At 36.2% G+C, this 24,342-nt stretch overlaps 1 protein-coding gene and 2 non-coding genes across 8 annotated transcripts in view; all 3 read right to left on the reverse strand.

Moving 5' to 3' along the window:
• CNOT1 (CCR4-NOT transcription complex subunit 1) overlaps nucleotides 1-24,342 on the reverse strand; it is a 112,995-nt gene that overhangs the window by 21,282 nt on the left and 67,371 nt on the right. For 2 of the 6 annotated variants that reach the window (XM_046682669.1, XM_046682664.1), the window contains exons 17-30: nucleotides 13,900-14,050; nucleotides 12,467-12,668; nucleotides 11,263-11,406; nucleotides 9,977-10,101; nucleotides 9,440-9,726; nucleotides 8,435-8,513; nucleotides 6,392-6,622; nucleotides 5,925-6,065; nucleotides 4,661-4,840; nucleotides 2,710-2,826; nucleotides 2,256-2,366; nucleotides 1,874-1,951; nucleotides 1,517-1,694; nucleotides 547-677 (exon numbers count right to left, since the gene is read on the reverse strand). In XM_046682669.1, coding sequence (XP_046538625.1) covers nucleotides 547-677; nucleotides 1,517-1,694; nucleotides 1,874-1,951; nucleotides 2,256-2,366; nucleotides 2,710-2,826; nucleotides 4,661-4,840; nucleotides 5,925-6,065; nucleotides 6,392-6,622; nucleotides 8,435-8,513; nucleotides 9,440-9,726; nucleotides 9,977-10,101; nucleotides 11,263-11,406; nucleotides 12,467-12,668; nucleotides 13,900-14,050 — 2,155 coding nt within the window. Of the gene's footprint in view, nucleotides 1-546; nucleotides 678-1,516; nucleotides 1,695-1,873; nucleotides 1,952-2,255; nucleotides 2,367-2,709; nucleotides 2,827-4,660; nucleotides 4,841-5,924; nucleotides 6,066-6,391; nucleotides 6,623-8,434; nucleotides 8,514-9,439; nucleotides 9,727-9,976; nucleotides 10,102-11,262; nucleotides 11,410-12,466; nucleotides 12,669-13,899; nucleotides 14,051-24,342 lie in introns of all 6 variants that reach the window. The other 4 variants (XM_046682670.1, XM_046682665.1, XM_046682668.1 and 1 more) reach the window with 2 other exon arrangements.
• LOC124251637 (small nucleolar RNA SNORA46) lies at nucleotides 3,851-3,988 on the reverse strand. The gene has a single exon (XR_006891829.1). It is a non-coding gene; the product is annotated as a small nucleolar RNA SNORA46 (small nucleolar RNA).
• Nucleotides 13,459-13,594, reverse strand: LOC124251639 (small nucleolar RNA SNORA50). Its single transcript, XR_006891831.1, has one exon. It is a non-coding gene; the product is annotated as a small nucleolar RNA SNORA50 (small nucleolar RNA).

Here is a 24,342-nt window from a genome sequence, read left to right on the forward strand (position 1 = left end):
TAATTGTTCTATTTTATTATTAGTTGTTAATCTCTTAATGTGCCTAATTTATAAATTAAACTTTATCATATGTATGTATGTACAGGAAAAAACACAGTTTATATAGAGTTTGATATTATCCCCAGTTTCAGGCATCCGCACACACACGATTCAGCTCAGTTCCAGCTATCTGCCAAGAGAAATGGCTTGATGCAAGGCTCAGGTGACACGATAAGGAACATAAAGAGCAAAAGGCTATGATATACACTAAGGATCTTCTAACCTGTGTAAGGTATTCTTGGAGATTGTGATTATATTGCCAGCTGACTTAATTTTAATATCATGCATTCGCACATGAGAAACCAATATAAATGATGTCTATTTACGACGATTATTTTCAAACTAGAAAAAAAGTCCCAGCTGTACTATACAGCAGTTCCCAATCTCTAATCTCTGCAACAAAAGCCTACAACCCAGGAATCCAGGAGGAAGGAGAAAAGGGAAAAGTAGGTAGCCAGTTTATTTGTCACAAAGTAAGAATAGGGGGATGGGGTGATGTTTACTTACTGTTGGGTTTAGAGTAATGTGTGGTGCCAGGCCTGCAAGAGAATAGACATTGATGTCGTGGTAGCTATACTGTGGCTGTGGTGGAACCGTGGCTGTACATGTGGTACTGGTAGCTGGTGTTGTAGAAGTTGCTAAATGTAAAGAGACAAAATAAGAGCTAATAAAAAGAGCACGTTCTTTCACTTTACTGTAAAATTAGCAGGGTATCAAGTGATCTTTATCTAATTAAACTAATTGGATAGGGGAGGGGAGGCAGCATAGCAGTCTGGCACAGATCACATCTTTCCTACTATGAATTATCACAAGAGCAATTCTGTCAGTTTAACAGAGATGTGAACAACACATGTAAAACTATATCAGTGGCAGTACCCCAGAGCACAAAAATCAATTGAGGAGTCATACCACATTAGCAGACCAAAGTCTTGGTGGATTATTCTACATCATAGATGCCAATTTCAACCTAGGCTGTTCCTTGGTTTCACTTAGGGATTCTTAGCTATTGAGAGCTAAGAAAATCTGGTTTATTCAAACCAAACCTCTCAATTGTTCAACACCCCTACAGCTTCCCACATTTCCAATCCTCTCGGTCCAGGTAAACTAATGTACTCCCCTCGCAGGTCTAGCTAGTCTGGCCATCTCCAGATTTGAGGACTAACACAAGGCCATCATGTTACACAAGTTTTTGATAGCTCAAACAAAGTAAAAGATAACCGGGCTTAACTGGGATATGAGGAACAACTGATTAATGATATTTAGTTAAGAATACCATACGAATTACCTGGATAGATTCTACTACATAAGACAATATCTAGGCACTACTAACTTTTCCTTAATAATTAGGAAGGCTCACCAAAAGGGATATAAAGTTCTAGCACCATTTTATTTGGAACAATTATAACTTGCTACATGCAAGGAGAGGTACCATTTAAGGGAACATTCTGGAAAGCAGAGGGCTAATTACCACACTTACTTGTGGTTGTGATGGCAGGGAGTTCTTCTGGCTGCTTGACATCTTTTTTTGGAGCAGAGAGTTGCTCATCTAAGTTCTTTAGGCGATCTTTATCCTTTAGGAGGTTTCCAGGTTTTAGCTCATTGATGTCTAATGCAAGGTTCTTGCAGAGGACCTCAATCTCAAACTTCAAGTTTAACTGCATGATTCCAATATTTGATTAGAATTTTTAAAGCAAAAATTTAGCTTTATTCATAATATACTGTACTTTCAACCAACTGGTATATAGTGCTCCCCCAAAATACTCTACCTTCCCTGCAAACTTTGATAATGTCTAGGCAGAGAATATTCCAAAAAATAAAGAAGCAACAAATTTACCTTTAAGTCATGTTCCTGATGAAGCTCGGCTAATACATTCATAATTGCCATTGTCCAGGGGTTGGGTGGCCTAAAAACCTAAAGAAACGCTATTATGTTAAGCTGGCCCCCAAATCATTCTTATTTTGTATTCTTTAAAACAGTTAAGCACTTATACCTATGTGCCCACAGCAAAACCCCTAAACTTCCCAACCATATCTTACTTCAGAAGAACACCAAAACCCAAAGCCACCCATTAGAATTGGTCCTATAATTCTACTTAGCCTCTCAAAGTGGAAATCTTGAGTTTCCCTGAGGAAACCTAACTAAACTAGCTCTATGTTCGTAAGAATGAAGGGTATATCTTACAAATTAGCCATCAATAAAATTAAAATCTACTTACCACACTACGAATGCTAGACTCTAAGACTTTGGCAACAAAGGGCACCACATAGAGCAATTCTTGCTGTCCTTTAACATAAGCCTCTAGCAGCAAAGATTTTACATCCAAGTCCTAGAATAAGAAAAATATTTTTAAAAGCTGGGAATATACTTCAAAACGCCTCACAAAGTACCCAAAGATAGGCATCTTGCCAAATTCATCTCCAAAACAGGAATCAGTATATCTGACCCCTGCCTTATGAAAAGGAAGGGGTCAGTCCTACCTTACCGGCTTCTGTTTATCCTGCTAAACAATGTAGGGCCATGAATATGCAATTCAAGATTTAAAACATGAGCCAACTCTTGCAAACACCCAATAATCATTAAAATAGCCCCAAATAAAAGTTAAGACTTTTAGAGATAATATGCTGTATGAACATTCTCAAGTTTTACATGAACCTTTAGCTGGAACTCACAGTGTGTAAGATGGGTTTATTTTTAGCTAGTGTAATCATTCCTAGCCAATGTCCCAAGTTCTTCAGCAAAGAACGATCCGAGAAATTGGCTGCAGCTTTATCGGAGGTCAGGAGAACCTGAAATAGTGCAGGATTAAGAAAGGTATGAAAACGAGCTTATGAAAAAAATTCTCAACTAAATGTTTGAGAATTCCATTATCTTACTTTAAAAACAAGCCATTGATTCTGAGAACATGTCCCCAAAGTAGATCTACTCCATATATCATAGCAATATTTTCCAATGTTCAGTGACATTTTTACCTTTAAATGTCTTTACATTTAAAAAATACATCAGAGGGGCCGGCCCTGTGGCCAAGTGGTTATGTTCGCGGGCTCCGCTTTGGTGGCCCAGGGTTTCGCCGGTTTGGATCCTGGGCACGGACCTAGCACCACTCATCAAGCCATGCTAAGGCAGTGTCCCACATGCCACAACTAGAAGGACCCACAACTAAAATATACAACTATGTACTGGGGTGCTTTGGAGAGAAGGAGGAAAAAAAAAGAAATCTAAAAAACACTTGAGACAAAATACAAAGTACACAAGGTTAAAAGCGTCACGTATGGTCCCACAGAAAGTATTTTAAGACTCTGGAAATTTTAGCTAGGTTTAAAGCAGAGGCCCAACTGCCAAATCTATTTTGAATTGCTAAGTTCAACTCAAATGAAGACTATAACTATGCTTCTAAGTCCTTCAAGACAGCCAGCATTTGGAGGAATGTAATCAAGATCTCAAGATCTATTGAAATCTTTATCATTATCTAGCTCACTATACATCTCTGGAGACAGTTAAGACAACTTTCTGAAATACAGAATAATATTGCTTATACACTTCTTTTCAAATTTCTAGAAAATCTAATCCATTTCATTACTTCTCTAGTTCTTAGTTTCCTAAGGGGGAGAGGACCATCATAGGAGAGTGTTTTGGGTGTGCACACACACATCTATCTACTATATGGTACCACTTACTTTATGGCTATAAACTTAAATTTATAATTTACATTTTTCTTTGAAACAAAGGATATTGAATTTTGCTCCAGAGTACATGGAAACTTCTATTATATCCCAATCATCTTTGGTATCAGATAATAAAGGCTGAATATAGTTATGTTCCTTAACTCCATACAGCACCAGCAGACTGGCACAAAGTCAGCTGTGCAACAGAAAGAGCCAGGAATTCTTTTGCACTACAGCGTAACCAAGAATGGGGAAAATTCCCATCCACAGGCTTAAACATAGTGCTCGTTCCTAAGCCAATGTCCCCAGTATCCAACAAAGAACAATCATAGCTGTATGCTGGTTCACACTGTTTTCTCAAAAAGTTATTTTTCCCAAGAAATAAAATACTTGAATTTCTTGGAACAAGCATTAGCTCATTAGGAAGAGTGTGACCTTAAAATAAACTGCTAAGAATCCTAAACAGCTATTCCCCAATTAGGTCTAGAGGTATCTGGCACTTAAGAAGACATAGACAAAAACATTCATTACAGCACTGTTTTTGTAATAGTGAAAGCTGTTAGCAATATACATCCATATAATGGATTTCTATAAGACTATTTAAAAAAAAGTGAGATTAAAGCTAAGAGCATATTGCAAATTAACAAGTGGAAGGGGAAAAAAGCAAATTTAAGAGGGTAAAGATTTAAAATCATGTACAGAATGGTAAAAACAAATTCAAAGCAATACTTACTTTCAATGTAAACAGTACACAGAGTATGTCTGTAAGACTAAATTCTTCACAAAATTTAGGTCTATATTTGAAACAAACCCTAGAGCAACTTTCATAGCAACCTAATACAGACAACATATAGGGAAAAAGAGCAGCACCCCGCCCCGCCCCAAAATTCTGCCTGTACAATCAGGTATTTCCAAACTCAAAACAGCAGTGAAAAGAAATATAAGAACTAACTCTTACTTTGATGTTTCTGTAAGTCTCATTCAGAACCATCTTATTAAATTCAGGATTCTTCAACGTGTCAAGGAAGTTTGAATACAGGCTGTGAAAGTTTGGCTCAATACTGACTCTCTTCATAACCAAGTATTGTGAAACCCAAGGCATAAATTCTTCCTTCACAGTTTCTTTTAGTTCTTCAACCTAGCCAACCAATATGACACAGGAAGTATACTATTAAAAGATGGTAAAACACAGTTTTGAGTTTTGTTTCTTTGAACAATACTACAGCATGTGGCTCCTTGTAAAAACAGATGCTAAAGCACTCGCTAATCTCTTCCAGACATCAGACAGATGCTATGAGATACACAATATATTCACTTACACATTAGTGTAGTCAATCATCTCTCAAACTGTGGGTGATTAGAACTGAAACATCTATGGTCACTTTCAGCTTTAAAATTATAAAACATACAGTCCCTCACACTCCCATCTCATACAACTCTCCATCTGACCAAAAGAGGATTCATAATGTACAACATTCCAATAACAGACCTAACACCAGAAGTATGTTTTCCTAAATTTCCACCTCTAGGAATCCGTGAAGTTTGAAATTTCTTTTCCAAAAAAAGATGCCAAAGGCTCAATTGTTTTTCCTGTAATTTTACTGAGATCATAATGGTTTACAACGTTGTGTAATTCTGGGTGTACACCATCATCAATTTCTGAATAGACTTTATCATGCTCACCACCAGTAGTCTAATTAAACGCTTAATTTTTTCCCTCAATTAATTATGATGGGATTTTGAAAGACAGTACTTGCATTATATCTTAAAACCCACTCTTTATAATCTTAGTGGCTAAAATAGGCATATCCAAGTATTGTCTTAGCATATAATCTTGTAAAGGCAAACATCATTCCTCTGCTTTTCACAAGGTCTACCCACGTGAGTAATCAGGCACCCAACAAATGCTCAGAATGGTCTCTGGGACAAGATGAGTTGTGACTAGAAGTACAAATGAAAGCTTCCATCATCATGACATCATGAAGTTTATTGCAAACAGCCTGTAACTCACTGCAAAACAGTACATTTAAAACTAGTGCTATTTAACATCTACAAAAACCACAACCGCTAGTTGTATATCCACATTCCCTTTGTTTTGACTCTATTACCTTTAAAGTAAGTATTAAAAAGGGTACAGAACATTAAATATATATCTCCGAACCCATTAGGGAAAAGAACAGAGAGCATTTGTAGCAATATGTAAACTATTACATCATGCTCACCTTCTGTGTCATATTTGACTGGGAGAGATTGTTGAAGATAAAAGCAATTTTCTCCTGGATATTTTCTGGGGGCTCTACAATTCTCTCAGTTTGATCTGTGGCCACAAGCAATGTATCTATATTTGTAGTATTAATAGAAGGCTAAAGGAATAAAGCACATAAAATAAACAAATTGAAAGCTTATTTGACAAATCCCAGGAAAAAAAACGTATACAGATCCCTTTAGCATAAAATACACATGACATGTATGATTGTACATTGGAAGTGTTGGCAAGCACATGTACTGAACTATTAACAATGGCTGTCTATGGGAATTTGGGGGAGGGGAGATACAAAGAAAGAAATGCTGGTCTTTATACCCTTTTTTTAGTAGGTATGTGTTATTTATAATAAAATTAAAATACATGTTCACTACTGGATATATTACAGCATAACAAATCCTGGAAAAAGAAAAAGGACCTACTTACTGGCACATCTTTCTTAAAGCTGACTCCGGTTGGCCTGGTGACTGTAACCGTTTTAGCAACAGTGGTGGTTGTCGAGGTGGTTACCATAGTGCTAACCTGACCCGCAAGGGGAGCTTTTGCTGGAACCTGGGCCTGAGCCTGTGCCTGAGCCAGTGCAATACTTCCAGGGGTTGTGATAGAGCCCTGCATTTTCACAGGAGGATCTCTAGACTGCTGTCCATACTCGATATACTATAGGGGTAGGGAGAGGGAAACACATTAGAACAGTTCTTAACAGAAATTGAAAATTTTAATTACACTCCCCTCACTTCTGAGAGGGTAGAAATTATTTCAGAGTACTCTTGGTTCATACATGTCCCTTACTTCTTGCCCCATCCTGTTCCATTACCATATATATAAACACATAAGTGGATACTACAGACTCCTTGGGAGGTAAAATATTATTATGTTTTAATAGTATTCATGAGAGAACTAGTCTAGTAAAACCACTTCCAAAAGAGCTGCCACAAACACCTGCATATAAATTTCTTTAAATCCCTTAATACACATAAACTTTAAGACTTTAAAATTTATATAGTAAACTGATCTCTTTCTTATTGGATGCTGATGAGAAACCTAAGGCGTAAAAAAATACACTGCATTTTGAGTGTTCTCTCAGTAAGGATATTACTACAAAACAAAAACAAAAGTACACTGTATACAGCCAAGTCAACAATGATACTGGATGTTCTAGGGCAAGATTTTCTTCATTTCACACACCAATAAACCTCCTCCCCACAGACAAACTCAAGAACTGACAAAAAGTTCCTGATACTATTTCCAACAGTCTGTACCTGGGAAAACAAAAACTACTATCTACACATGCAGTAACTTTATTCAAAAAAGGATATTTTCAAGTAGGAAAGACAACCTCTGAAGAAAGTGCAGCCCTTTAAATTGACTAAGTATAGAAACATAAACAGTGACCTCTCTCCCCTTCTCGGGCTATCTGGTTACAGTGGGTGCTGGGGACCACTGTTTTGTATGATCACTTCCACGCCATCTCTCGTCTCCAGTTTTCCAAGGTCCCTATTCCCAGCTCTGAATTCCAAACCCATTTGATTGTGGTAAGCCTCTGCTTTTCTGTACAGTTTTCAGTACTAGAGTTTTGGCATATTTCCCCAACCCCCTCACGTGAATGAACACACTCCTGGCCTGCCACTCAGTGGTCTCGTAGGTTATCCCTTCAGAATAACCCTGCCCACCTACAAGAAAACTCAGCAGGATGAGGTAGAAAGTAGTGGGCTAAAGTATAATATAGAATTAAAAGTAGGCTCAAATTCTGGTCTTTCTGATTCCTTAAAATCTAATCTTTCCCTTAAAATAAGATTAAGCCATTTATCTGCTTTGTATAAAAGACAGTAAAATAAAAATTAACTAACTTTCCTGTTCTCTATAAGCTGACTTTGATCAAAAGCAAGACAAAGGTATGAATAACATTTACCAATCAACCTAAAATCAGTAACTTAAAACAGTGGTTTACAAATTCTAAGAACAATCGCTAAAGATGGCTTAAAACATGTATTTTCTAGGTCCATTCCCTCAGGAACTGCCTCCTTTTTAATAGATACCTCAAAGGAATCTAAGCAGGTGGTAAAAACGCTGTATTAAACACTGGTCTAAGTCTTCTTTCAAACAGCTTTGAATCACATTAACATTTAAATCAGAGGAACAACTTTACTTATTTTTAGCCAAGATTCCCACTTCAACTCCTTTTTAGAATCAGGAAGGAATTCTCTTACTAATAAAAGATGATTCTTCAATAGCATTATTAGGCTGAAAGAACTGATATAAGCCTTTTATTAAACTAAGCAAATATAATCCAAGAATGACATTTTGTTATGATCTATTATTAAGTTGCAAAAAGAGCAACAAATAATATATATACCTACATCATGCCAATCATTAAGAAATATTAATGCCATTCCCACTAAACCCAAAATCAAGTTGAAAGAGATAAGCCTTCCAACTACTAGACAGATTTTAGGTGTTGAAGACACTTACCTCCTGTAAATGATGTGGAAATTGCATAAAGTGACTGATAGAAGCCAAGTGCTGACAATACTGGGGGTAGTCCTTCAATCTGCCAACAAAAACACTGATTCATCATTTCACGTAAAAACAGAGGAAGCACAATTAACAAAAATTTTCTTCCAAATGCGAGTCTAGGCCATTTCTCCCATTCAGCTTATGAAATACCTGATCTGAAGAAAATGCCAGAGAAGAACACAGGCATAGAGGGGGAAAATGTTTATGAACTTCTCTCCTTTTACACCAGAAAATAGTATCTTTGTTTTTTTAAGTCATATTTTACTTAAGATTAGATTACAATGAGCTACTACAACTGCTATCTGGAAACAACCCAAATGTTCATAAACAGGTGGAGAGAAAACCAATTTGTAGTTAATCCATAGAATGGAATACTACTCAGCAATAAAAAGAAACTACTGAAACATGCAATAACATATATGAATCTCAAAAGCATCAGGCTAAGTGCAAGAAGTCAGACTCATACACATTACGTATGAATCCATTTCAATAACACTCTGGAAAAACTAGAGACAAATCAGATCAGTGGCTGTCAGAGGCTAGAAAGGGGGAAGGTGAACTAAAAAGGGGGAAAAAGAGACCTCCTTGGGTGTGATGGAAACATTCAGTATCTTGATTATGGTTGTGGTGGTTATACGGCTGTATAAATTTGTCAAAATTCAAAGAACTGTACACCTAAAATGGTGACTTTACTGTATATAAAGTAAATCTCAATAAACAAACAAAAAACCCTCCTGCTATTTCACTTTACACTTTTCCTACCACTTATTTGATAACTGTAATGAATTAAATTGTTTTTACTTCTTCCTCTTCGACTTCATACAGTTATTAAGATTAGTTAGTATGCATGTAAATGATGGGTCATGGTATGAATTAGTTGATAAATAATAGTTATTATTTATAAATAAATGACAGTTGTTATATTAAAAAAGATGCTTCTTAGGAAACCTACCCACTCACCTATTTTTAAATCTATCTAGTGCAGCAATTCCGAAATAATACATTTTGGATCCAAAAGGCTTGCGTAAGGCTTCAAGAACATATCGCAGGGCCAGACCTAGTGCCATGTAAGTGACTAGTCCTTTTTCGATTATCCCACCAAACAGGCAGGCTGTTATATGTAACTCTTTATCAGGGTACTGGGGGAAAAACCGATATTCTTCAAACAAGTTCCTTAGCATACAGTTAAATACTTCTCGTTCCCTCTTTATGGTAGAGTCTTTAAACCTCTGTAGCATTTCTAATACCTGGAAAAAACAAGACAAAAAAAAATACATGCATAAAGGAAACTCTTATTAAGAGCGTTCCTCAAATATTCTTAGTAGAAGTGCTAGGCAGAATATTTAACAACAAACTGAGCCTGAGACAGGTGCTAAGGTTTCAAAAGATGCACAGACATATCAAAACACTTTGAGCTAGATTTCTAAAAACTTTGAAAAGGGAATTTTTTAAAGATTTACCTAAACTATAAAGAATTAAGTCATCCTAGACACTCACCTCATCAACAGACATGGTTGGATGTGGTGGATGATTATATATTCTCTGGAAATAGCTGTTTGCTTCATCATCTATCTCTTTACTAAAGTGCTGATTTGCCTCTGGCCACACCTGAGACAAGTCCGCTGTGAGAAACAAAAAAGCAACCAGTAGGCATTTAACCTCCTTCTCCACTCCCCAATAAAATACACAGAGAGCCAGAGAGAATAACAGAGTTTTAATTTTAAGGGAAAAAATAAAGAAACTGAAGAAAGTACTAAGTGGTAAAGTTTCAATATTCAAGTGTTTTAGGTACACATAAAAGATTTTAACAAAATTTCCTTACACCTATAATTCTCCCTTAATATCTTCTTCATCATGACTTATTACACCATGAAAGTTCACTAGGTTTAAATTCATAATGCACTTACCCTTAATACAATCTCAATCAAGGTTCACAAGTCTTTACTATTTTATAATAAAAATCACATTTAACATATAAGAATTATCAATCCATGTGCATGACACACTGATATAAACACAAAGCATGCTACGAAACATAACATTCAGACAAGCCTTTCACACTAACATTTTCAAGTCAGTTTGGTAGATTTTCAAGTCTAGTATAATGAAGGTTTAGTTCCCAATGACAAGAAGGACATTTATAAGTCCTTCTTATAAATGTCCTTATAAATGATAACCTATCTCAAAAGAGAACCTCTCTTTGAGATAACTTACTAAGGAGGTGGAATTTCAAAAACTGGTTATTCTGTTATATCTATTACATGGCAATATTTATTATAAGGCTACACGTATCAAAGCTAAAACCTTAAAATAAACTAAAATATAGTTATGTACTTTATAAACTGCCAAGCTGAAACAGAAATCTGAAATTCTCCTGAGTGCTCCTGATTTGTTAAAATACAATAACAAGAAATTTTTAGGATAGGTTTAAGATTTATATACATATATTTAAACTGCTGAAAGTCTTTTCTCTTTACTATACTTCTTACGTTTAGGATAACACACCCCTAAAGGATGCTACCTCTTATTAACCATCACTTTGTTCTGGCAATCCAGATCAAAAGTAGAGTGATACTTTGAATTTTTATTTTCATAATTCAAATTCGTGAATTTACTTGCACTGATCTAAGGCGGCACATTAATAAATGGCCCTACTAACAATATATTAAGATAAGTCAATGTTTTGTCCATATAACTCTAGGGACAACAAATCGGACATATAACCAAAAAAGTTTTATGAGCATCAGTCACACTTCACAATCACAGACAACACTACCACTTACAAGGTTTCATCTTACTCTGCTGGAATGTAGGCTGGTTCAGTCCAGAGGTGCCCAATTTCCTCTGTACAAAAGGATCGTTATTCACTGCAGGGAGTCCAAGAGCCCCAGTTCCTATACCAGTCAGGCTGCCTGTGCCAAGACCACCTACTAGAAAGAATGAAGGCAGCCAAAAGTCTTATCATTACTCATATTCTTGACTTGACTCACATCAAACATATAAGTTCTTGTTTAAAAAGTCAGGGTCTTTGTTAACTCCATTACAATGTCTACTTAATTTTATAGAGAATCTAATAAGAGTAGGTGAAAATGGACAGTGCCAAAATTTCTTCAGCATTTAGAATTATTAGTTTACTTTATTCTTGGTAAGATATTAATATACAATTTTTTAAACTGTACATGCTCATACGTGATGTGAGATTCAGGTAGTCAAAATAAGAGGAAGTGGTTTGCTTTCTAAATGATTAAAATTGAAGAATTTCTTACTATCTTCTAGTTAGCACGAGCCAGGACTTCTTTATTTCTCTCAATTCCAGCATACGGAATCTTACAATAGTTAGGTCTTTGCTAAGATGGCCTAAGTACAGTAACTGTGGTTTAAATGAATGAACAATCAGGGCTAGAACCATATTGCAGCAGTGTTAACTAGGTTACAGAATCATTACAACAATACTCTAAAATCATACTATGAAAATAAAAGGTGCAGACAGTTTAGGAGAAACAAGTGGGTACAAAGCGGGGCGAGGGGGGGGGAGTAACATTTACTTCAGTATCAAGTTAAAAGCCAAAATATTTGAAAACGTTTTAGGAATTTACTATCACTTTCAAGGTAGGTGAAGTGCTGAGGTAGAACATATGCTTCAATGTGATGTGTGAAATCTCTCTGCCTTTATTATACCAAGCTTGAGTAACTCATAAAGCTGTGAGGTTTTGATCTAAGCCTAAGTCCTTTGGAATACATGATTAACACACTTGCTACTATTTATGCTATCGTTTGGTAATACAGAAACCTTACTGAATAACTAACTTTACAACTACAAATATGTGAACTGCAATTCGACTAATAATATTATGTTTTTCTCTTTTCAACTTTGGATGTTAAAGCAACTATCACAATTTAGTTTTAAGCAGCTTTCTTTACCACAGCGACTCCACATACTAAGGCACAATGAAACTTACAAGTAATCTGCGCCCCCACCCCCCTTACCTGGAAGCTGTGATGAAAGTCCTCCAATACCACTGAATGCAGTTGTCTGATTTGGGGTTGAAAGGGGTGGAAATGCTTTTGCTGGTGACTGAGGGGTACTGAATGCAGAACCCAAATTTGGAGGAAAACCCTGCATACTCTGGGTGTGAGGGGCAGCTGAACCACCTATACTAAGAGATGCCATTCCAGCAAGAGGGTCAATCTAAAGAAAAACATTATAAAAATGTATTAAACATACTTCAAGCAAAGGCAGACATATGACAGGTAAAGTAATCTTTAGCAACAGCTCTTCATATGCTTAATAAGTAAACTGCAAAACCCCACACAATCATCATGGTACTTAAATTCCAAAATCAAGTTAAGTATGCTTAGTCATTTTTCTTACTATATCATAGATGGAATGGGATTAAAGAGTCAGCCCCTGCCAAAGTATCAGAGCCATAATATGAGGGCTACAAAACTTCAAGAACAATATTTAAGATGAATTACCCCACAGCTGTATACTAGTAAACATTTAGTAGTAATGTGGGATAGTTATTACATTAGCTCCTTACAATTTCCAATAAGCCCGTTTGAAACAAAAGGAAGTTCCTAAAGTAAGTTGTTTAACTTTCAACACAATAAAAGCATTAAGAAATTACGAATCTTCCAGTCAAAACAAATCTAATCAAAATTTGAGACTCTGAGGGGTTGCAGATCAGCTCTAGCTTAAAACAAACAAAAATAAAAACAAAAAACAAGGTATGCTATTCACCAGAGATTCTTAAAAATATCTAACTGCACTTTCGAGCTTCTTAGGTTGTGGCATTATTTCAGATCTTCACAACTACAGAAAATGATATGCAAAATGACTTTTGTAAAGTGGCCACTAAGGAATCACTAAATGTTCTTTCTTTTCTTAAACCCCAATCTGCCATTCAATGCAGCTGAAAATAGAAGTGGAGTATGTTGCTCCCAGAAAGAAGGGGGTGGTTGGTGTCAGGGAGTAACTTAAATGTACCTTGTTTTTAAAAGAGCAGTTCAGTTGAGAGCTGAAGAGCCCCAGTTATAACAAGTCCTTATGCTCTAGCACTGTTGCTTGGCCCGTGAAGCTACAAACAAGACATATCAGGTTCAAAGGCAGTGCTTATTTCTCAAGTCTAAGTTATTCTTAGTTTAAAAAGAAGCCCTTACCATTTAACCTAAATAAGCTGTTTTGTATCTTTCCTCTCAGAGTCATGTTCTATTTAATGATTAAAATCTATTCTCAACTACCAAGCCTATTTAAAGATCTCCTTTAACGTAGTAGTGGATACTAGACATGCAGTTTTATCTAGAATGTAATAAATTTAGACAAATTTTCCTTTGAGTAGATTATTAATGATGATGTAGAAGTTTATTCTACTCCAAGCCTATGAACAAATGCAGATGTACTGATTGTAGCGTTCATTTACCTGAACAGGAGAAATGGCATCTAAGCTGCTAGCACTAGGAGGGCGTCCTTTTGGCATAACTCCAGGTGGCGGTTGTCTGGCCTTGTTCATAACATTACTACAATTGGCTACCATGGTGAGGATGGTTTCTGATAACTCCTGAGAAACACTCCTAAAGAGAGAAGGAAAAAAAACCACTTCTTATTGCCCAGAACACCTCAATAAACAAACCTGATTCTCTAATACAGAGAACTTGCTGGAACATATAGCTAAATTTCTACCATATCCCATGTGTCTTTGCATCTGTCATTAATCACTAGGATTTTCTGAAGACTGGCTTTCTCTTGAAAGTATCTAATTTACAACTCTGAAACTAAACCTTGTGTATAGTACCACCAACATTTTTAAATACGCCAAGAAACATTCCACATTTTCAACCCCTTTTGTCAAAAATTATGCCCAAACCTGGACATATCAAAGCAAACAGATAAGCAATTTGTATATTACTTTCTCATAGTCAAAGACATTTATTTAAATATAATAAAAATATCACACATAGTAACTACATTTAGCAAGCACATAAAGAATTGACTGACTTCTAAAATGTCAGGTAGGATAAATGTTTGACAGAAAAACCCACCTTCCTATTTACTGCCTCCTAAAACTAGGCAATCTCTTGTCCTCACAAACTCTACACAACTTGACACTGTCTTCGATCTTTCGACCTAAATTCAGAAATCATACTACTAGCATTAAGAAGTAAAAGTACGGGCTGGCCAGGTGGCGCAGCGGTTAAGTTCGCACGTTCTGCTTTTCGGCAGCCCAGGGTTCATGGGTTTGGATCCCGGGTGCGGACATGGCACTGCTTGGCAAAAAGGCATGCCGTGGTAGGCGAACCACGTATAAAATAGAGGAAGATGGGCATGGATGTTAGCTCAGGGCCAGTCTTCCTCAGCAAAAAGAGGAAGATTGGCAGTAGTTAGCTCAGGGCTAATCTTCCTCAAAAAAAAAAAAAAAAAAGTAGTAGTAAAAGTAGTCACTCAGCTAAGAAAGTTGTTTCACATTTGGGGAAACAACAGACAAGGATGTCAAAAGTACCAAATAAAACTCTACATTAAATCACTACAACAAAGTCTACAAAATTTTTATTTGTACCAATATGAAAAAAACACTGTTTCAAAGGTGGACTACAAATTTAAATGAACAATGAGTTGTTTCTTCATTCACTGAAGCGAGGAAGAAAAATATTAATAGACCATGAAAAAGAAAAGGGAGACATCAGTTCCTAAAGGTGTGGATCTTCTTATTTACCTTAGTATTAAGTAGTAAAACCACTAATATCCAAAAGATGCTCAAAAACAATTAATGGTATTTAAAATATAAGGACACAAATAGCTCTCTCTAGCTTCCATGTATGTTAAGTTCAAAGTACCCACTCCCCTGCAATTAAAATTTCAGAGATATCATATTTTATCTTTCAGATTACCATATCCTCTATTAGTAAGGCTATGGGAAAACAGACACTGCTGGTGGTCAAAATGCAAAACTTCCTACAGAGGAAAACTTTGCAACATCTAACAAAATTACACATGCATTTCCCTTTAATCCAACAACTGCATTTCTAGTGATCCCAAATATACACTGGCAAAGACGATGGACGCAAAACACTATTCATTCCACTACTACTCGTCATACAGAGTGAAAACAATCAGAATGTCCAGCAATAGGAGACTGGTTTACTAAGGCACAAAACATCAGTTCAATGGAGTACTACAAAGCAACTGAAAGAAACAAGCAAGCTCTCTAATTATGTGGGGTGAACTCCAGGATATATGATCAAATGAAAGAAGCATGGTACAACTGAGTATACACTACCTTTTCTACAGGAAAGGGGGAAAAATACAAATACATATGTATTTTTTTAATGCAAAGATAACCCAAAATTATAAATGAAAATGGTTACCTACATAGAAGAGAAGAACAAGGTTGAGGTAAGAGAGTTCCAAGGAAGATTTCTCTGAATGTACCTTGTTATAGTTTTTGGCTTTGAAACTATGTCTGTTTTACGAATCATAAAAAACTCTTTAAATTAAAAAAACAAAAAAAGCCCTCTCCAAAGACATCTATGCCATGAGTTAATGGCTGCCAGTAGTAGATAATAATTGTTATCATGTTGCAGTGAATAAAAATGCCTTCAATTTTGAGCCACACCATTATTTTATATACCACACAAAAAGAAAACTGGTCTAAGTGTAACTCTAAGAGGTCACCAATGAGATGTATCATTTCAGGGAAGTTACAATGTAAAAAACTGGGTATCAAAAAAAAAAACACCTGGGTATCTTAGAACTGATAAAATATGGTTAACTAAAATATTATTCCTTACTATTTTAGAAGAACTTCTTATATCTGACACAGTTTCAAACTTAAGAGAGGCTAGAATATTACAAGGAGCTCCCTATAAATGCTTCATTTGGCAATTAGTTACATTTTGCTCTATTTAACTATTCTTTCTGTACTTCCCTCAACCCAAACATTGACGGTTAGAGACATCAGGTATCTTTTATCCCTAAATACTTCACTATGTATTTCCTAAGAACATTTTCCTACATAATCATGGAAAATACTAAAGATCAAGTTTAACATGGATAAAATAAGATGGGCTATATTCAAACTACATTAATTATTCCCATGTTGTCCTTCACTGCTATTTTTCCCTTGGATCAGGATCCAATCTGAGTTGTCACATCTCTTTAGCTTCTTTAAACTAGAAGAATTCATCAGTTTTTGTCTTTCCTGAACTTCATCTTTTTTTCAGTACAAGTCAGTTATTTTATAGAACGTCCCCTGATTCGAGTTTGTCTGATATCTTAGATTTTAGATGTATTTATGGCAGGACTGCCACATACGTTACACTGTATTCTTCTCAGTGCATTTTATCATGAGGCACATGATGGAGAATTGAGCTGGTGATCACTTTGATCAATAAATTAATGAGGCACATACCAGGTTTCTCCAATGAAAATTACTACTTCTCCCCTTTGTGATTATTAAGTGATTCGTAGGGAGATACTTTGAAATTGTATAATCATCCTGTTCCTCAAATGTTCACTTACTACTTTTAGCATCCATTGAAGTTTATAATTCCATCATAATTACTTCTTACTTATTAGTCGGACACACCTTCCTTCTTTAGCATTTATTTACTTTTATCAGCACAGATTAAAGACTTTATATGCATTATTTCACTAAGTTCGTCAAGAAGACAGGTACTTGTAATACATGAAGAAAACAAACTGAAATCCAGAGTTGGGTAAACTACCTCCTGACACACATACAAAAAATTTAATCCAATTTTAACATACACTTAAATTTCCAAATGAATATTTAATTTCTCATGGACTAAAATGTATAAATGTGAGAGGCAAAACCTTAAAACAACATTTTATAACATTAAGAACTTACAGAGTAGAGTTTCTCAACTGCTGCACTCGTACTACTCTGGACTGAAGAATTCTTTGTTGTGGGAGGCTCTCCTGTGCATTCTAAGATGTTTGGCATCCCTGGCCTTTACACTAGGTACCAGTAGCACCCTCCTCTCCAATTATGACAATTAAAACAATGTCAAAGAGGAAAAGAAACATCATATGACTTCACTCATATGTGGAAGATAAATAAACAGATGGATAAAGACAACAGATTAGCGGTTACCAGAGGGGACGCGGGATGGGGGGTGTAAAGGAGCACATATGTATCATGATGGATGAAAACTAGACTATTGGCGGTGAGCACGATACAGTCTACACAGAAACTGATATATAATAATGTACACCTGCGATCACACAATATTAGAAACCAATATGACCTCAATAAAATTAAAAAGAAAAAAGAAAATGAATAAAAATATGGAAGAAATGAATAAAAATAAACACAATGTCAAATGACTTCAAGGGAGCAAAATCACCCCGGGTTGAGAACCACTGGTTTAGTGATATACGTGAGTAAACTGTTTTAAAAGCATGGACCAGCAAAATAAAAATCAAGATCTGTGGAGGAGAAGTAAGAAAACAGGATCGGAGAGGAAGAAAACGTAGCTTCTGGGGCCCCACGGCCTAGTGGTTAAGTTCTCACACTTTGCTTCAGCAGCCCAGGGTTTCACCCATTCGAATCCTGGGCACGGACATGGCACCACTCATCCGGCCATGCTGAGGAGACATCCCACATGCCACAACTAGAGGGACCCACATCTAAAATATACATCTAAAATATACAACGATGTACTGGGGGTACTTGGGGAGAAAACCAGAAAAAAATAAAAAATAATAAAAATAAAAAAGGTAGCTTCAAAATAATTGGTCATGCTGCACAGCAGAATCACAGGTGTTCATTTTATTGGGCTTCGAACTTTAAAAAAAAATACATAGGACATAAGCAAAAATGGTGGAGTAAAGACCTTCAAATACTCTCTCCTCCATAAAAGCAAGTAGAAAACTGACAGAAATTGTCAGAATCAAGTTATTCAGAACTCTGGAAATTAACCAAAGCCTTACAACAATCCAGGAAATTTTTATTCCAGAAAGATAACTAGATCTTGGTAACAACAGCTAGCTTTCTGGCATCTTAATTTGCCCTACTCCCATGCCCCCTCTCCAGCTGCACAGCAGCCTTGAAAACTAACAGCCCACAATTATAGTGAAAAGCAGCAGCCTGAGAGCCACTGGAGAGGGCTCAGAACCGGGTGTTCATTCTCACATAATTGTCATTATTTCACCTATCTGAGGATTCCCTATGAGACCACAATGGCAAAGTTGTCTTTATTTGACCTACAAGGTAGTCCAGCACAAACAGCCTTTCCCAAGCAGGTATCTGTAGAAAACATTTACAGGTAATTGTTTTAACTTTCTGGCTACCTGAGGTGGAAAGTAACAGTTTCAGGAAATAGGCTAACCAAAAAGCTTAAAAGAAAAACCTGGAGAACGAGATTCCCATGGTGGAGCTTTGAAAAACTCCCACATTTCCCCAGGGATAAGGCTGTGCATTACCTACAGCTGTGCCATTTCCATGAAAGGTGTGAGAAGGCCCAAGCCCTCACCTCAAGCTGAGGCTCTGCCTAAGAAGGAAGTCAAAGGTAAAGGAGAGTCATCAAGTGACTGGCTTAGTGTGAAGATGTGCCTCAACATGCACAAAGCAGCACAGGGTGAAGGACAGTTCACTGATTCAGGGGTTTAAGAAAATCTCCAATCTCAGTTGACCACAAAGCTACCCAAACAGAGATTTCAGAGGCCAAACATGACAAAGAATACAGACATTACAAAATTAGTTCAGAAAAGTCTCTAAACACAAAAAAGAGCAAACACAACAAAAAACTCTGGTGAGGGGGAAGAATCTGATTTCAGGAATTGCCACAATATTTAAACTTTCCGATTTTCAACCACAAATTACAAAACATGTAAAAAGCACAGGGAAGCATGGCCCATAGGAATAAAATGCTCTCAACAGAAACTGTCCCTCAGGAGGAATAGGTGTTGGACTTACTAGACAAAGACTTTAAATCAGCTATTTTAATTATGTTCAAAGAACTAAAGGAAAACACGTCAAAAGAACTACAGCAAACTTTGAGAAAGATGTCTACCAAAACAGAGCATGTCAATAGCAATTTTTTTTTAAAAGTTTAAAAGTATAACTAAAATGAAAACTTCACTACAAGTTGCCAACTGCATATTCAAGCAGGTGGAACAAAGAATCCATGAACTTGAAGATAGTTCAATTAAGATTATCCAGACTGCAAAACTGAAAGAAAAAGTAGAAAAAAATAAACACCAACTCAAAAACATGTGGAACACCACCACCAAATGTACCAACAAACACACAATGGGAGTCCCAGAAGGAGAGATGAGCTAGAAAAGGGTAGAAAGACTACTTGTTGACAGAACAGCTGAAAACTCCAAATCTGATGAAAACCATTAATCTGCACATCCAAGAAGCTCAACAAATTCCAATATAACTCAAAGAAATCCATACCTAGAAACAACATAATTAAGCTCTTGAAAGAAAAAAACACAATGAGACTATCTTAGCAGCAGCAAAAGAGGCAACTTCTCACATACAAGGAGGCCTCAAAAAAGTTAACAGTGGAGGTCTCATCAGAAACTATGGAAGCCGGAAGCAGTGAGATGGCACATTCAAAGCACTGAAGGCAAAGGAATGTAAATCAGGAATCCTGTATTTAACAAAACCATTCCAAACACAACGGAGAAATTAAGACATTCCCAGATACTAAGGGACTTCGTTGCTAAGAGGCCTGCCCTGACAAGAATAATAAAGGGGGGCCGGCCCAGTGGCACAGCGGTTAAGTGCACACCTTCCGCTTTGGCGGCCCGGGTTTGCCAGTTCAGATTATAGGTGCAGACATGGCACCGCTTGGCAATCCATACTGTGGTAGGCATCCCACATATACATATAAAGTAGAGGAAGATGGGCATGGATGTTAGCTCAGGGCCAGTCTGCCTCAGCAAAAAGAGTAAGATTGGCATCAGATGTTAGCTCATGACTAATCTTCCTAGAAAAAAATAATCAAAAAAAAAATAATGAAGGGAATCCTTCAGGCTGAAATGAAAGGCTACTACATAGTAACCTGAATCCATATAAAAAAAATAGAGTATCAGCAACGGGACACAGGTAAATATAAGTTATGAATGTATTTTTGCTTATAATCTTTTTATCTCCTACTTGATTTAAAGAACAATTAGGGGCTGGCCCCTGGCTGAGTGGTTAAGTTTGCAGCTCCACTGCAGCAGCCCAAGGTTTCGCCACTTGGAATCCTGAGGGTGGACATGGCACCACTCATCAGGCCATGCTGAGGTGGCATGCAACAACTAGAAGGACCCACAACTAAGAATATAAAACTATGTACCCAGGGGCTTTGGTGAGAAAAAGGAAAAAAAATAAATTTTTTTTTAAAAAAAGAACAATTAATACATGAAACAATAACTATCAATCTTCTGATGGGCACACAGGTATAAACGTGTAATTTGACAACAACAACACAATGAAGGAGGAAGGGACTAGAGCTCAAGAGGAGGAAATTTTTGTATCCTATTGAAATTTAGTTGGTATTAATTGAACTAGATTGTTTTTAAGTTAAAATGTGAACTTTAATACCCTGGAGTAATGACTAAGGAAAAAAGACAATTCAAAAACATACAGTCAAAGAAACAACAAGGGAATTAAGATGATACACTAGAATATATCTATTTAACAGTGAAGGAGGCAGTAATGGAGGAAGGAATAAAACAGACAGAATAATACAGAAAAACTAATAGCAAAAATAAATCCTACCTTAGTAATTATATTAAATGTAAATGGATTAAGTGCTCTATTAAGGCAGAGATGTTCAAAGTGTAAAAGAAATCCAACTACATGCTGGCTAAGAGAGACACATTTCAGATTAAAAGAGACAAAACTTGAAAGTAAAAAATGGAAAGAGATGTTCTATGTAAATATTACCCAAAAGAGAAATACAATAACTCTACTAATTTCAGACGTAATAGCCTTTAAGAAAAAAACTAAAGACATTTTATAACAAAAACACCAATCCAAGAGGAAGACATAATTATAAATATACATACACTTAAAAACAGAGCTCCAAAACACATGAAGGGAAAACTGAAGGGAGAAATAGACAATTCAAAAATAACTGGAGGTTTCTATACCCTACTTTCAATAATGGATAGAGTCAATAATACTGTATTATAAACTTCAAAGTTGCTAGGAGACTAGATCTTAATTATTCTCACCACAAAAAAAGAAATGATACTTATGTGATGAGATAGAGGTCTTAGCTAATACTACAACAATCATATCGCAATATTAAAATGTATTAACGTTGTACATCTTAAACTTACACAATGTTATTATGTCAACTACATCTCAATTTTAAAAACAATGGATAGAACTACACAGAAGATAAACAAGGAACAGAAGACTTCAATAACACTAGAAACCAACTAGACCTAACAGATACATACAGAATGCTCTACCCAAGAGCAGACTACACATCCTTCAAGTACACGTGACAAACTCTCTGGGATAAACCATATGTTAGGCCATAAGAGAAGTCTCAATGAATTTAAAAACTAAAGTCATATAAAGTATATTTTCTGACTACAACAGAATGAGACTAAAAATTAGTAATGTGGGGGATCAGAATTGTGTCTCCCACCCCCAAAAGTGTCTCTTTGACTTGATTATTTTAAAGGGCAAAAGATTCTGAAAGAAACTTTGACCTTCAACCTGTCTAAAAGGATTTAAGATAGAAGGGCTATTCCAGGAAGGAGCTAACGCCATAGATAACTATAGTGTAATGTAAAATAGGTGTGATAGAAAGGCACAAGCAAGCCAATTTTTATCAAAGTTCTGTCTCTAGGGTCACACTGTCTATAAATGGTCCAATAAATTCTTGTTTATCAAACATCTGCATTTCCATCTCCATGTAAATTGCCTTCCTCCCCTTTGAAGCTCCAAACCACTACCCCCAACATCCTTCTTTGTCTTTACCTGAAGATGGTATTTAACGTGGCAGCTTTGGCCATTCTGAGGTGTTACTAAGTTTTCCTGGGTTTCTCCCATATAGACATGCTATTAGACTTTGTTTTATTTTCTCCTCTTATTTTGTCTCATGTCAATTTAATTCTTAGACGAGCCAGAAGGATCTAGAGTGTAGAAGCAATGCCCTCCTCCTCTACAGTAACAAAAGGAAAACTAGAAAATTCACAAATTGGTGGAAATTAAACCTCATACTCTTATAACCAAAGGAAATTACAAAATAACTTTGTAATGAAAACGAAAATAAGTAATAATAAACTTAAAGCATTTCATAAGTGAAAATTCAAAGCCACGAACACCTCAATTAAACAAGAAAATCTCAAAAAAACTAACCTTCCATCTTAATAAATTTTAAAGAATTCAAACTAAACCCAAAATAAGAAAAAAGGAAAAACAATAAAGTTTAGAGATGAAATAAATGGAGAATAGAAAAACAAAAGAGAAAAACAAAAACAAAACCAAAAGTTAGTTCTTTGAAAAGGTCGACATTTAACTACACTGACCAAAAAGAGAGACAGACAGACAGAAAGAGACAGAGAGAGAGAGAGAAAGAGAGAGAAAGAGAAAGAGAGGCAGAGACAGAGAGAGGAGACTCAAATTATTAAAACCAGGAATTGAAACAGAGGACATTACTACCAATGAGAAATTAGAAAGATTATAAGGGTATAAGCATAGAACAATTGTGCACCAACAAATTAGATAAGCTAGATGAAATGGACAAGCTGCTAGAAAGACACAAGCTACCGAAAATGAATCAAGAAGAAATAAAAAAATCTGATAGACCTATATAACAAGTAGAGATATTGAAAGAGTAATCAAAAACTACCCAAAAGAAAAGGCCCAGGACCACATGTCTTCACTACTGAATTCTATGGAAGATTTAAAGAATTAACATCATTCTTTCTCACAAAAATCAGAAGATGGGAGAACAGTTAACAACTCATTGTATGAGGCCAATATTACCCTGATATCAAAGCCAAAGACCACACAAGGAAACTACAGAACAATATCCCTTAGGAATCTAGACACAAAAATGCTCACCAAGTACTAGTAAACTGAATTCAGCAGCATATAAAAAGAAGTGCAGACAAAGACCAAGTGAGATTTATCCCAGGAATGCAAGGTTTTTTATCATCCAAAATTCAATTAACATTATATACCTTGTCAAAACAATAAAAAAAACAAAAACTACATGATCATCTGAATAGATGCAGAGAGAAGCATATAACAAAATGTGTTCATGAGAAAACATCCAATTAACTTGAACTAGAAGGTAGGGAAACCTCTTCAGCCTGAAGGGCATCTAAGAAAAACCCACAGCTAACATCATACGTAATGGTGAAACACTAGATACTTTCCTTATAATATCAGAACAAGACAAGATGTCTCCTCTCACCACTTCTATTCAACATTTGACTAGAGGTTCACACCAGAGAAATTAGGCAAGAAAAAGGCACTCAGATGGGAAAGGAAGAAATAAAACTATTTGCACACAACACGACTTGTAGAAAATACTTAAAAAATGTAACAAAAGAAGTGCAGGACTTAAACACTGAAAATAACAAAACATCACTGAAAAGGATGAAAGACCTAAAAAGAAAAGGGAAAAACATCCCAGATTCACAAATTGAAGATTTAATACTGTTAAGATGGCACATTCCGGGGGCCAGCCCGGTGGTGCAGCAGTTAAGTCCACATGTTCCACTTCTCAGCGGCCCAGGGTTTGCTGGTTCGGACCCCAGGTACGGACACGGTACCGTTTGGCAACAGCCATGCTGTAGCAGGCGTCCCATGTATAAAGTAGAGGAAGATGGGCACGGATGTTAGCTCATGGCCAGTCTTCCTCAGCAAAAAGAGGAG

The sequence above is a fragment of the Equus quagga genome, chromosome 13 (genome assembly GCF_021613505.1).
Source record: "Equus quagga isolate Etosha38 chromosome 13, UCLA_HA_Equagga_1.0, whole genome shotgun sequence".
Taxonomy (NCBI): Eukaryota; Metazoa; Chordata; class Mammalia; order Perissodactyla; family Equidae; genus Equus; species Equus quagga.